The sequence below is a fragment of the Scyliorhinus torazame genome, chromosome 14 (assembly GCF_047496885.1).
Source record: "Scyliorhinus torazame isolate Kashiwa2021f chromosome 14, sScyTor2.1, whole genome shotgun sequence".
Taxonomy (NCBI): Eukaryota; Metazoa; Chordata; class Chondrichthyes; order Carcharhiniformes; family Scyliorhinidae; genus Scyliorhinus; species Scyliorhinus torazame.
Window position 1 is genome coordinate 37,929,184 of NC_092720.1, and position 13,334 is coordinate 37,942,517.

General features: G+C 54.5%; 1 protein-coding gene across 1 annotated transcript in view; it reads left to right on the forward strand.

Annotated features, from left to right (window-relative positions):
- Positions 1–13,235, forward strand: part of LOC140389480 (uncharacterized) — a 147,138-nt gene extending 133,903 nt beyond the window's left edge. The window contains exons 6-8 of the mRNA XM_072473611.1: positions 9,042–9,190; positions 10,005–10,124; positions 13,180–13,235. Coding sequence (XP_072329712.1) covers positions 9,042–9,190; positions 10,005–10,124; positions 13,180–13,235 — 325 coding nt within the window. The remainder of the gene's footprint in view (positions 1–9,041; positions 9,191–10,004; positions 10,125–13,179) is intronic.
- The last annotated feature ends 99 nt before the right edge of the window (positions 13,236–13,334 follow it).

Sequence of the window (13,334 nt, forward strand, 5' to 3'; positions counted from 1 at the left end):
ACAGTGCCTACCTGGGGCCAGGGTGGCAATACCAGTACCGGCCTTCTGGGTAACCCCAATGGGCGCGTTTCTCCTTATGTATGGTGGGGGGCACACTCCTATGCCTGTGATGGAAGGGGTGGAATTGACTGTGAGTGAGGAAGTACTCCGAGGGAGGTAGAGTGTCCCGATGCCTGTGGAGGTAGGGCGGGGGGGGGATTGCCTGCGAGGCAGGGTATACCCCAATACCTGTGGGTGGGAGTGTTCCTGATGCCTGTGGGGGGGGGGGGGGGGGGGCAGGGAGGAGTGGGGGTGCCCTGTCCGTGAGAGGAATGACTGTGAATGGGGAGTGCTCTGATGTTGGGAGGGGGGGGGCGAGGCCGGATGGGGTGTCATCTATATCCATGGGGTGTGGGGGGGAGTTTATTCTCTGCGTATATCGAGGTGCCACCTGGAGCCGGCCTTGCCTGCTCTATCAGGCCCTGTCCTTCCAGAGCGTCAGTGCATCTGGGGGCATGGAGTTTCTGGAAATATGGGGCGTCATTCTCCGATCCCCCCAGTGGGTCGGAGAATGGCCGTTGGCCGCCGTGAATCCCGCCCCCGCCGGTTGCCGAAGTCTCCGAAGGGAGAAAAGTCGGCGGGGCGTTAATGGCGCCGCTGCCGTCGGAGAATGGCACGGGTCTGCGCAAGGCAGCCGATTTTCGGCCTGCCGATATTCTCCCTTCCGGATGGGCCGAAGTCCCGTCGACGTGATGACCGTTCACGTCGACGTAAATCAAACCTCCTTTTCATCGGCGTGACCCTGTGCTCCAGGTTCACGCCGACCAGCGTGGAGGTGAGTGACGGCCTGGGGGGTTGGCTCTGGGCAGGCGATGGCGTGGCCGCAGTCTGAATGTGTGAGGAGAGGTGTGTCTCGGGTTGTGTGTGTATGTGTGCGGCGTGGGGGGGGGGGGGGGTGGTTAGAGTGGGCTGGGCTCCGGGGGAGTGCCGGGAGGGGGGTCCGTGGGGGGGGTCCTTGCCGGGGTGGAGGTTGGGGGGGGGGGTCCGTGCCGGGGTGGAGGTTGGGGGGGGTCCGTGCCGGGGTGGAGGTTGGGGGGGGTCCGTGCCGGGGAGGAGGTTGGGGGGGGGAGTCCGTGCCGGGGAGGGGGATGGGGAGTGGGTCCGTGCCGGGGTGAAGGTTGGGGGGGGGTCCGTGCCGGGGTGGAGGTTGGGGGGGGTCCCTGCCGGGGAGGAGGTTGGGGGGGGTTCGTGCCGGGCAGGGGGATGGGGAGTGGGTCCGTGCCGGGGTGGAGGTTGGGGGGGGTCCGTGCCAGGGAGGGGGATGGGGGGTCCATGCCGGGGAGGGGGATGCGAGGGCAAGTGAGTTGGTCCACCTGGCCAGGTGCCAGCCTCCAACAGTTGGACCCATGCGGTCCATGCCACCTGTCTGGGGGGAGGAGGGGATATGGGCAATGATGACATGGCGTCGTTCCCCTCCCCCCCACCAGGCCGTCATGTTTTCCGATCATCCAGCGATGTTGGCCGCCGTGGCGGCAGCCGCTAATGTCTATGTTGCCCTGGATGAGGAGGAGGAGGAGCGTGCCAGAGAGGCGGCGCAGGCTGCCGCAGAGGGACAGGCGGCAGCCGCCCAGGCTGGAGGACACCTGACCGACAGGACGAGGAGGGGGAGGAGGACGTCGCGGCCCCACGGCAACGGAAGCACCCGAGGGCGCCCTGTGTGTACCGGCCCCGGCAGTCATACCAGGACCTCACGGATCGGGAATGCAGGAGGAGACTCCGGATGAGGCGGGAAACCGTGGCACACATCTGCCACCTGCTGGCACACCTGTCACCGCGTGGCACTGGCGGGGGACACCCTCTCCCCGTGTCCGTCAAGGTTACGGTGGCCCTGAACTTTTATGCAACGGGGTCATTCCAGGCACCGAGTGGGGACCTGTCTGGCATATCGCAGACATCGGTGCATCCGGGCAGTGACAGATGCCCTATATGCCATGGCGCACCGCTACATCCGCTTCCCCGTGGACCGGGCCAGCCAAGATGCCCGTGCTGTGGGCTTCTCTGCCGTGGCCGGGTTCCCCATGGTCCAGGGCGCGATTGATGGGATGCACGTCGCTGTGCGGCCACCTGCAGATAACAGGGCCGTGTTCACCAATAGGAAGGGGACCTATTCGATGAACATACAGGTGGTCTGCGACCACCGCACGATGATCCTGCACATCTGCGCCCGTTACCCAGGCAGTGTACACGACTCATACGTGTTGTCGCGGTCATCCATCCCCGGCATATACGTGGGACGCCATCCCCGGCTGAGGGGCTGGTTGCTGGGCGACAGGGGCTACCCATTGCGATCGTGGCTGATGACGCCTATACGGAGGCCACGCAATGAGGCGGAGAACCGCTACAATGATGCCCATGTAGCGACAAGGGGAGTGATAGAGAGGTGCTTTGGCGTGCTGAAGATGCGTTTCAGGTGCCTGGACCTCTCTGGGGGCGACCTCCAGTATCGGTCAGATAGGGTCGGCCGCATCATTGTGGTGTGCTGCGTCCTGCACAACGCAGCAGAGGGGCGATGTGCCGCAGGCAGAGGAGGGCGGGGTGGAGGAGCAGCAGGAAGAGGCGCAGTGCTCCCCAGATGAGGGGGATGGGGGTAATGGTCAGGGCAGACGGGGTAGACACAGGCGGGTGGCTGTCCACCGTTACCGGCTGGCCCAGCGGGCACGGGACAGACTGATAGCCGCCCGCTTCACTGACTAGATGGGCGTGGGAATCGGGTAGTATGGCCACAGACCGCACACCATGGCAACAGCCGACCACCCACACCCCCCACCCATCCACCCACCCAGCACCCTCACCCCCCTCCCCAACCCCACCCACCCCACCCGCATGCACACCACCCCCCCCATTGCCGATCCACCTGCGGCACAACGGGCCGGGCTCACACAGTTGCGGGTGGACGCGTGTCTATTGCAGGCCATGGAGGATGATGACAACCCGCCCTGCGGTGAGCTCCTGGCTCCACATCGTTGGACTATGTCTGACCCATGGCCACAGTACCACCATCCACCATCCCTGCATGCGGCTGTGACACTGCAGCGCACGGTCCCATCCTCTGCCCGGGGGATGTTGATGGCGGCCCAGGGGGAAGGGGGCAGACTCACCTGGGGCTGAGGTAAGACCACCCCTCACACACACACTTGCGCTCAACGTACATGACACCCCCGCACGCTTTGGACAGAGCACAAAGGCAGCTTCTGTAGGTGTAACATTGACTTTGATAACCAAACGAGTTCATGCACGTGCCCTAGCCCCTAAAACTCATCTGTGCCCTGCACCCGTGCCAACTTACTCAGTGTCTAATTGTATGGCCTTACGGGCCCTTTGACTACGTCTACGTGGTTCCCCAGACGGTACAGCAGAACTGGAGGTGGACTCCTGTGATTCCTGCCCTCTGACACTGGATCCCTTTGGCGGCTGTTTCCTGGGGTGTCCTGGCCTAGATGGGCCAGGCTGCGGCCCAGGCAACTGGGATGGCGAGCTGCCAGCCTGTCCTGCCCGTTGCCCACCCGATGCACCTGGGACGGAAGGGGGGGAGTCCGAGGTGTCGCGGTGTACCGGGACCTCCCGTACAGGGGGAGCCGGGACGGACCACACCACCTCCTCCTCCCTCGGGGTGCCCGATGGCCCCCAGGCCTCTACATGGGTAGGAGATGCGAATGGACTGGCCATCCGACGCCCCCCTGACATCTACCGCTGCCAGTCCTGGAGGCCCGTGCTGGTATCGACAGGGGTCTGCAGGTTTGCAGCCATGGAGCCCAGGGGGTTGGCAAACCCTGTCTGTGACAGTGCGACGCCGGCTCGCACATGGCCACTGGCGCCGATGCCCTCAGCGATGGCCTGCAGAGACTGGGCCATGGCCTGCTGAGACTGGGCCATGGCCTGCAGAGACTGGGCTATGGCGTAGAGCGCCTCTGCCATCTGGCGCTGGCACTGGCTCATGGCCACCTGTGAGAGGGCAGCCATGTCCTGGGCCACAGACGCCACCTGCACGGAAAGCCCCAGGCCTCGCAAACCGTTCCCCATGTCTGAAACCGTCGCACCCATTGCCTCCACCGCGGACGCCACCCGTGCGGTGTCGGCCTGGGTGGCACGCATGACCGGCACCACTCCCAGCTCCTGGACGCGGGTGGACTCCTCCACCTGCGACTGCAGCCGCCGCAAGCCGGCCGTCACCCTCTTCGCTCGTCTCCGGGTCGGTGGTTGCATCGGATCTATGTGTGGGTGTGGTAACTCCAGGAACCCCGGATCCATCTGGGCGGCAGGTGTTCGCTTGGGCTGGGCTGCCCTCCGACCGCCCGGCCCCTCTGCTGCTCCTACCTCCACCTGCTGTACCGGGACGGCTGTGTTGTGCGCACCAGTGAGTGTAGCAGACGCCTCATCACTAAAGTGCCCAACCAAGGTGAGTGTTTCTGCGATGGTGGAGGGTGTTGGTGACAGCAGTGGCGTTGTGTCGTGCTCTTCATCCCACTCTGAGTCCATGGCACTTTGGGGTGGGGGTTCGTCTCCACCCATCCACTCTGAGTCACTGTCCGGTATTTCGTCTTCCTGGGTAGTGCTGTCCCGGGTAGGGGTGTCCTGGGCAGTGCTGTCCCGGGTAGTGGTGTCCCGGGTAGTGGTGTCCTGGGTAGTGGTGTCCTGGGTAGTGGTGTCCCGGGTAGTGGTGTCCCGGGTAGTGGTGTCCCGGGTAGTGGTGTCCCGGGTAGTGGTGTCCTGGGTAGTGGTGTCCTGGCTCGGATGTGACGGGGGCCTGTGGCTGCCCCCCTCGTCGCTGGGTGGTCGCTCCCGCACGTGACAGGGGTGTCGTCTCCCTGTTGCTCCAGGTCTCTCCGTTTCCCGTGGTGTGCGAGGGGCATCCTGCGGGCGTCGCATGCTGGAGGGTGCGGGTCTCTCCGTGTCCCGTGGTGTGCGAGGGGCATCCTGCGGGCGTCGCATGCTGGAGGGTCCGTGTCCCGTGGTGTGCGAGGGGCATCCTGCGGGCGTCGCATGCTGGAGGGTCCGTGTCTCTCCGTCTCCCGTGGCCTCCGAGGGGTATCCTGCGGGCGGTCTGCATCTGCGGGGATGGGTGCCTGGACGTTTGGTCCTGCGATACACAATGAAGCATGCATGGTTAGACATCAGGCAGTGATCAGGTGATATGGGGGAGGGGGATATAGGGGAGGGGGGATATGGGGACGGGCTGTCGGTGGCTCACTTGCTAGTACGCCCCCGACCTCTGCATCAGCAAACTCCCGGTCGTCAGGTCCGCCAGCCAGTTCCAGGGCCCTTTCCTGGTGTTCGGTCAGTGGCCTCTCATCAGCGGGGCCTCCTCCAGTCCTCGCATGCTCCCTATTGTTGTGTGCGCGCTTCTCCTGTGGGGGGGGGGGGGGGGGGGTGGCAGGGGTAAAAGGCAACACTGTTAGGCAGGTATATGAATGCACGCCATCGGTTGCGCGTGCATTGCAGAGGTTAAGGTTAGGGCTGGATTCACTTGGGGATATGGGGGATATGGGGGAGGGGGGATATGGGGGAGGGGGGATATGGGGAGGGGGGATATGGGGGAGGGGGGATATGGGGGAGGGGGGATATGGGGGAGGGGGGATATGGGGGATATGGGAGAGGGGGGATATGGGGGAGGGGGGGATATGGGGAGGCTCACCCTGCCTGCTCTGACGAGGCCGTTCACCTTCTTGTGGCACTGGGTGCCTGTCCGTGGTGTCAGGGCCACAGCGGTGACGGCCTCTGCCACTTCCCTCCACAGACGCCGGCTGTGGCGTGGGGCAACTCTGCGGCCGTGCCCGGGATACAGGGCGTCCCTCCTCTGCTCCACCGTGTCCAGGAGCGCCTCCACATCCCATGACTCGAACCTCGGGGCTGAGCGGCGGCCAGCCATCCAGTCGGGTGTTCCGGTCGGGTGTTCCGGTCGGGTGGGGGGGAGCAGCGCGGCCTTATGAGCCGTCACGCCGTGCGGCGCGTATGACGCTGCACGGCATGAACCACTGCGCAAGCGCGGATCCCGTTACGTCGCTGCTAGCCCATTTCGGGCCGGAGACTTTCGACCCATTTTTCCGACGTGACGCAAGTCGGATTTGCGCCGTTTTTTGCGCCGATCGGCGGACTTTCTGCCGATAACGGAGAATTTCGCCCCTGGAGTGCAAACCCGGCTGTGCATCCGGAGAGACACAAGCCGGTTTTCAATCTGAACCCGACACTGACAAATTGTGGGAAAATTCCATCCTCTGTCTACTTGCTTGCTGTCAATGTGTTTAATCATTTTAAATAAAGGGTCTGATCTCCTCTGTAGCCAGCTCCAAAGGAGAGTTATATTGGACAAGATCTTCCATCTGTACGCTCCGGCAGGATCTTCCCATCCCGCTGATGGTGCACCCCTGCCGCGGGTTTCCCCACAGTGTGGGGCGGATTCAATGGGAAATCCCATTGACGCGGCGGGACCAGAAGTTCCCACCGCCTCCCAATGGTGGCCGCCTCCGAGAAACATGCTCAGTGGAGCCAGGCGACCTCGCTCGTTAACTCTGTTTTGCTCTCTAAAGTGCTGAGATTTTCCAGCATTTTCTGTTTTTGTGTCAGAATTCCTCTATCTATCTCTCCAGCGAATATAACCCAAGACAGCGAGGGGCTGGCCGGTAACACAACACCTGCAAACTTCGACCCAACCCCTTCCAAACTATACAGGAGTGGGGGGGGGGGGGGGGGGGGGGGAATCATGTTGAGTATAAAATAGAAAGCTGATTGACTGTGCTTCTATGTTTCGCACTATTCTTAATTCACCAACCTCCTCCCCCATCTCTGTACATAGGCCAACGTGTGCAGAATTGAGACCAATCTTATACCATTTCTTTAGAATCACAATATCCTCCCTGAAGTTGAGAGAATCAGTATTAAGAGACCTTCATTACCCTGATCCCAGTATTGTATTGAGTAACGCAGTCAATTCAACTCAGGATTTGTTTTGGTCAGAGTGATCATGCTTGAATTTTAAAAGACTAGGGATTATTACTGCCATGGATTTCTCCCTCTCGTTAATTTTAAATTACATTGATTTTGTGCTCTATTCGTCGAACCAGGTGTATTACTGTACACTTTCATGCAATGAAATACAATTGCCACTTTCATAAGCTCTCCTCATCAATTTAAAATCTACTTCCTTTCAAGGCCCTGGCTGCGATATAATTTTCCATCATTTGCAAATGTAGTTTCTGTAGCCACGTCCAGATGGTTAAAAGAATATAAATGATTGAATGGAAACCATAGAAAAACTTGTGACAGGGGCATATTGGGAAGGTGCCACATTCAAAAACACCCTGAGCGGGATTCTCCGTTGGCTGACGGTGAAATTGGGAACCGCGATTGGGCAGAGAATAGATTCCATTGCCAAAATCGCGATGGCCGCCGATTTGACACCAAATCGCCATTCTCCCTCACCTCGACAGCAGCGTCAGTGCAGATACAGTAAACACCGTTTGCATACCATTATCGGGCCTGACCCGGTATTCTCTGGGGCCTCTGCAATTCTCCGCCTCCGATGGGCTGAGTTCCCGATGGCGCAGTTCACTTGTGCTTTTAGAAATCATGAAACCGACGTTGTGGCTGCTGAGGGAGAGAGAGGGGGTATGGTAAGTGTCCAACATCACCATACGATTCCCGCTTGGGTCACTGTCTGTGCGGAATCTGCACGTTCTCCCTGTGTCTATGTGGGTTTCCTCCGGGTGCTCCGGTTTCCTCCCACATGTCCCGAAAGACGTGCTGTTAGGTAAATTGGACATTCTGAATTCTCACTGTGTACCCGAACAGGCGCCGGAATGTGGCGACTAGTGGATTTTCACAGTAACTTCATTGCAGTGTTAATGTCCTACTTGTGACAATAATAAAGATTATTATTATTAGTTTACTAACAGTGTGGTCGGGGGGTGGGGGGGTGGGTTGCGGTCAGAGAACACTATTGCTGCAATCAGAAACGCAACCATGCATCTGCGCACGCCACTGACAGTCCACTGTGAACTTAGGGCCATGGGTCGTATAGGTGTCCCCCCAGGCCACCCCCGGCTGGGCATCTGACCCTAGCCGACCAATCAGCTGTATGGGCAACCAGTGACATCTTGTTGGCTAGGATGGTGTTTGTGGGGATTGTAATGTGTATATGCCGCTGCAACTTGTCAGCCTCCCAAGTGTCAATCATGAGACCCCCACTGTTTTTCATTGGGATCGATTGTGTTCCACATGGTGCTGGTGTTAACCCCTCCTCAGTCACTGAATCGGTCCAGGTTCGGTGCCAGTTTTGCTGTTGTGAAAGTCCACGAATCCTGCCCTGGCATCAACACTTAGTCTCAGGAACTGTGAATCCAGCCCCCTTTATTTATCATCTTTTAACCAATCTGTTGTCAATCTTGTCATTTCACACTTGACATCATGGAATCTGTTTTAGGACTCTTTAGGCCCAATGGATAAAACATCACCTTATGGAATATCAACCAGGAGTCAAACGATCTGAATTTGGACCACACTTATTTCACTTTGGATAGGAATGGAGTGCTCCATTTGGACTCAACACTCAAATACTAGCGGAAGGCAAAATGATTCCACCAGATTCACATGACAAGGCTACTTCCACTGTAATTTAAACAGTTCATGATATAAAATGTTATTCCCAAATCATTGAATCATTTAATATCAGCCTTGAACTCAAATCCGAGTCTTCTTGTTATTTAAATACTTACATTTTTCCCCAATCTAGATCGCAAATATCTGCAGTGAGAGGATTGCAGAATTCTCTTGAGTTACAGATTGCTGGTGTATAGACATTGGTTAGAATCTGCAGCCGATTAATGCTGTGGCATAATTGTAAAACCTAACTTATTCCACGAATTCAGGAATCCGTTGTCTCTTCAAATAATCTTATAGGATTGTTTACAACATAAACTTAGCAGCTGGATGTATAATTATTGAATTACGTAATTTAATGAGATTGCAAATTAGTCTTGCAAGATAAATTGTAAATATCTTTGCTGCAGAGATCTGTTTTTGGATGGCAACAACTTACAATGTGAAGGAGCTTGTGACCTTATCAAGTTTATCGCAGATTATGCAGAAAACATGGCCAGGAAGAAATTTGGTACATCTTTAGATTTTGAGGAGGATCCATCAAAACGCTTGTTAGAAGGTGCAGTAGGATATTACATAAACACCTTACACAGCAAAATAGGACTATTGATTGTAAGGTATCGCTTGGGAAAAGAGATGATTAATAATTCAATCCAAAAAATGAACGATAGAACAAATATTGTTCAGTTTCTCAAATATGGCTGAGAAAAATCGAATAGAAAAATGACGCAAAGGGGTCATTAATACTTGTTGGAACTTTCATATTATCGGAATTTTATAGCCTTAAAAGGTGAACAGGTGCCAGAGGGACTGCCAGGGCATCACCTTACCCTGCCCCCAACCACCTGGGGGTCTCCCGTGGCCTGGAAGACTCCCCAGGTGCCATTATGACTGGTACACGTTTGTGCAAACCAATACTAAATGACACCCTGGTGAAGTCTCGCTGGCACAGCTGTTAGGTTCCGGGCGCTGGGAGAATCCCATGAATATGTGTGTAAGTGAGCCTAATAACTCATTTAAATATGCTGACCTGGATCACGTCCAGTCAATGCTGATCTGGATCAATCCATTAAATCTTGCAAGACTGTTAAATCGTACGTGGCATTTCGAGCATCACAAATCTTGCAAGAGGCCTCTCGTGACATTCAACGGCCTCGCCCCAACACCAGGTCGGGTGCGACGAGGCCATTAAATTGTGTCCCATGTGTGCTGTTCATGACTGTGACAAAAGGTCCTTAAAAATATAACTATGAGCAGGACAGGAGTTACTTGCTGGAAATCAGTGTTTTAGAATTTAATATTTCAACTGTTCTCCACAATGTTGAATTGTAATCTGCTTGTTCATTATTTTGGTTCTCCCTCTGGTTTATCAGGAACTGACCAGTCTGATTTGAAGCCGGTCATATTGAGCCAGGGCCTTGGACATGATGCTGCCATTGATGGTGAGGATGTCGTGAACAGCAACATTACTGCATCAAAGAAAAAGAAGAAAGGTAATAATCCTGACATCTTCCATATTTTAGGAATATCTGGAGGTGGATTCTCCACCGCCCGCCATTGGTAGTGGAATTCCTAATCCGATGGAGAATCGCACATCGGGCAAACAACGTTCCGAAGCTCTGGTCCCCTGCTGGCTGCAGCAGCGTGCCGATTGGTGATTTAAACCCATTTGCATCCAATTAACAGGTTGGATGCCCGATTATCCACGCCTCAGTGATGCTCCGACCCTCTTGGCCAGGATTCATGTGGATGTGGATTGCTGTAATTATTATTATTTTTAAATTTAGAGTGCGCAATTAGTTTTTTCCAATTAAGGGGCAATACAGTGTGGCCAATCCACCTATCCTGCACATCTTTGGGTTGTGGGGGCAAAAACCACGCAAACATGGGGAGAATGTGCAAACTCCACACGGACAGTGACCCAGAGCCGGGATTGAACCTGGGACCTCGGCGCCGTGAGGCAGCAGGGCTAACCCACTGCGCCACCGTGCTGCTGCAATTATTTTCAAGGATGGCCCTGACGCGGTGGACCTCATGGTGGGTCAAGGGGTAAGTATGTAACATTGGTGCCCCTAACCCCATCAGAGCCCCCCATCAAACCCTCAATCAGAGACCCTCCCATCAGAGACCCTCCCATCAGAGACCCCTGTTAGAGATCCTCATCAGACCCCCCCATCAGAGGACCCCCAACAGAGCCCCCATCACAGAGCTCCCAATATCAGAGACCCCTCATATCACACCTCCCATATCAGAGAACCCCTATATCAGAGACCCCCAGATCAGACCCTCCTATCAGAGACACCCCCATCAGAGATCCCCCTCATATCAGATCCCCCCATATCAGAGGTCATCCATGTCAGATACCCCTCCAATCAGAGACCCCCATATCAGTCACCCCCAATCAGAAACCCACTCCATATCAGAGACCACCATATCAGTCACCCCCATAAAATAGACCCCCCATATCAGAGACACCGCATATCAGAGACCCATCATATCTGATACCCCATATTAGTGACATCCGATCAGAGACCCCCATATCAGAAACCCCCTCCCCCATTTCAGAGGCCTCCATATCAGAGAACCCCAATATCAGAGAACCCCTCTATATCAGAGACCCCCCTATATCGGAGACCCTCCTATATCAGAGACACCCCCATATCAGAGATGCCCCATATCAGAGACACCCCATATCAGTGACATCCCATCAGAGACCTCCATATCAGAAACCCCCTCCCCCATTTCAGAGGCCTCCATATTAGAGAACCCCTATATCAGAGAACCCCCCCTATAATCAGAGATGTGCCCATATCAGAGACCACCCCCCCATATCAGAGACGCCCCCCCCCCAATCAGTCATCTCTGCCTAGAAGCTAAAGAGCAGTCCAGGCAGAAATAGTGAAAAATCGCAGCGTATTCACTTACTTGTCCCTTGCACCTGCTGCCTCAGACAGAAATGTTGAAAGCAGCGGCTCATTCTTCATAGAAAGCCAAAACACATCACAAGGCTTTAAGCGCCCTCAGGTAATTTGATCTTCGAAGCTTCTATTCACTTTACATTTTCAAAGATAAATAGATTTTAATAATTGGCAGGGTAATTGCTTCCAGCCAGCCAGCTGTCTGGATTGTTTATTTTCACCTCCCTTTATGCATCTCAGAGTACCCTGCTGAGAAGCTAGCCACAGATGGTTTTAAACATCCCTGGAGATAAGTGCTTTCACTTCCTCTTTTTCTCAGCAGAAAAGCCTGTTTTTGATGTGGTGATGACCTGTCAATCACAGCTAGATGTTTGATTGGGGGGGGGGGGGGGGGGGGGTGAGGGAAAGGGGCGAAACGGGCCACCCTCATGTATGCCTGACCCAGCAATTCCTGTGGTTGTGTGGGAGTTGGGGGGGCTGAGATTCCTTACTTGACAGCCGGGGGTGGGGGGGCAGGATTTGCATTATGAGGGTGAGGTAGAAAGGCCAGGCGCCGGACTTTGGTACTGGGCCACCCAATCAAAACTGGCGGCCCATTGGCTGGATTAAGAACGGGATCCCTGGAGCTCCCCACCGTGTATAAATTAGCATGGCAAATAGAGAGTGAATCATTCCTCGGCTCCACTCCTTAGCGCCAGCACAGGCCAGGAATGATTCTACTCTGATGGGAGAAAATAGTCTCTCAAATGGACAATACTGCCACTGATGTCCAGAATAACAGAAGATAATCGTTAATAAAGTTGCAGAGCGGAGAAGAATGTTGTGTGATGCTTCTTCGTGGAGCATAAGCTGCTTCCTTGATGTATGCTTTGACAAAGGAAGGTCCAGACTTTGTAATGAGTTCACTATGTTTATTGAACTATCAACACAGTTCTTAAATGAGTTTGACTCTCCTGCTAATCTAACCGTAGTAACTCAGTCTAGCTAAACCAGTCTGCTCTAAGCCACATGCTGGATATGATGCTTCTGATCAACCCTGATGTATTCTCTAATGTCTGTCAGTGGAAAGAGGCAGAGCATGTGTGCCCTGTCCTTTTATATGGGTTGTGAAGTGCCCCCTTGTGGTAATGCCACCTCTGGGTGTCCTGATTACCCATTGGTTGTGTCCTGTTGTAATGACCCACTGGCTCTATGTCTGCATGTCATGACACCTCTGGTGCTCCATCTAGTGGTTACTTAGATGTAGTGTATTTACATTAACCCCTTGTGTATATACAGTGATGTGTATCACCACAAAGTACAGAACTCCCACCTTGTACCAGAGATGAGCAACACCTGATGGCATGCAAATGACACTATCCTGCACAAATCAGTAGATCGCCAGTCTGAATGGAATAGCGTTTGGCTTTCTGATGTTTCCACTTTGGGAAGTAATTGTTGAAAATATTAATTGATATATTTAAGAACGATAACCTGAGGTTATTTTGTTAATACAGCTGAAAATGGGTTTATGACAAAAAAGTGCTTTTAAAAGAGTGTCTAGTCCTCCACCTGTAAGTAACCAGATTTTAAATCACAGAAAATAGCAATACTTAACCATGTGTTAAGTTTATTGATTTTTACTAATCAGTGTTTAGTAAACTAAATGCATTTTTGCGTGTAAAACCTTTAAAAGGTGCCTACTAGTGCCTCCTCGAATGTGTAAATATATGTAACAACCACAAACATGTACAACCATAAAGTCACCAAATTCATCTAACGTACAGTAATTGTTTCAGCCAAAGG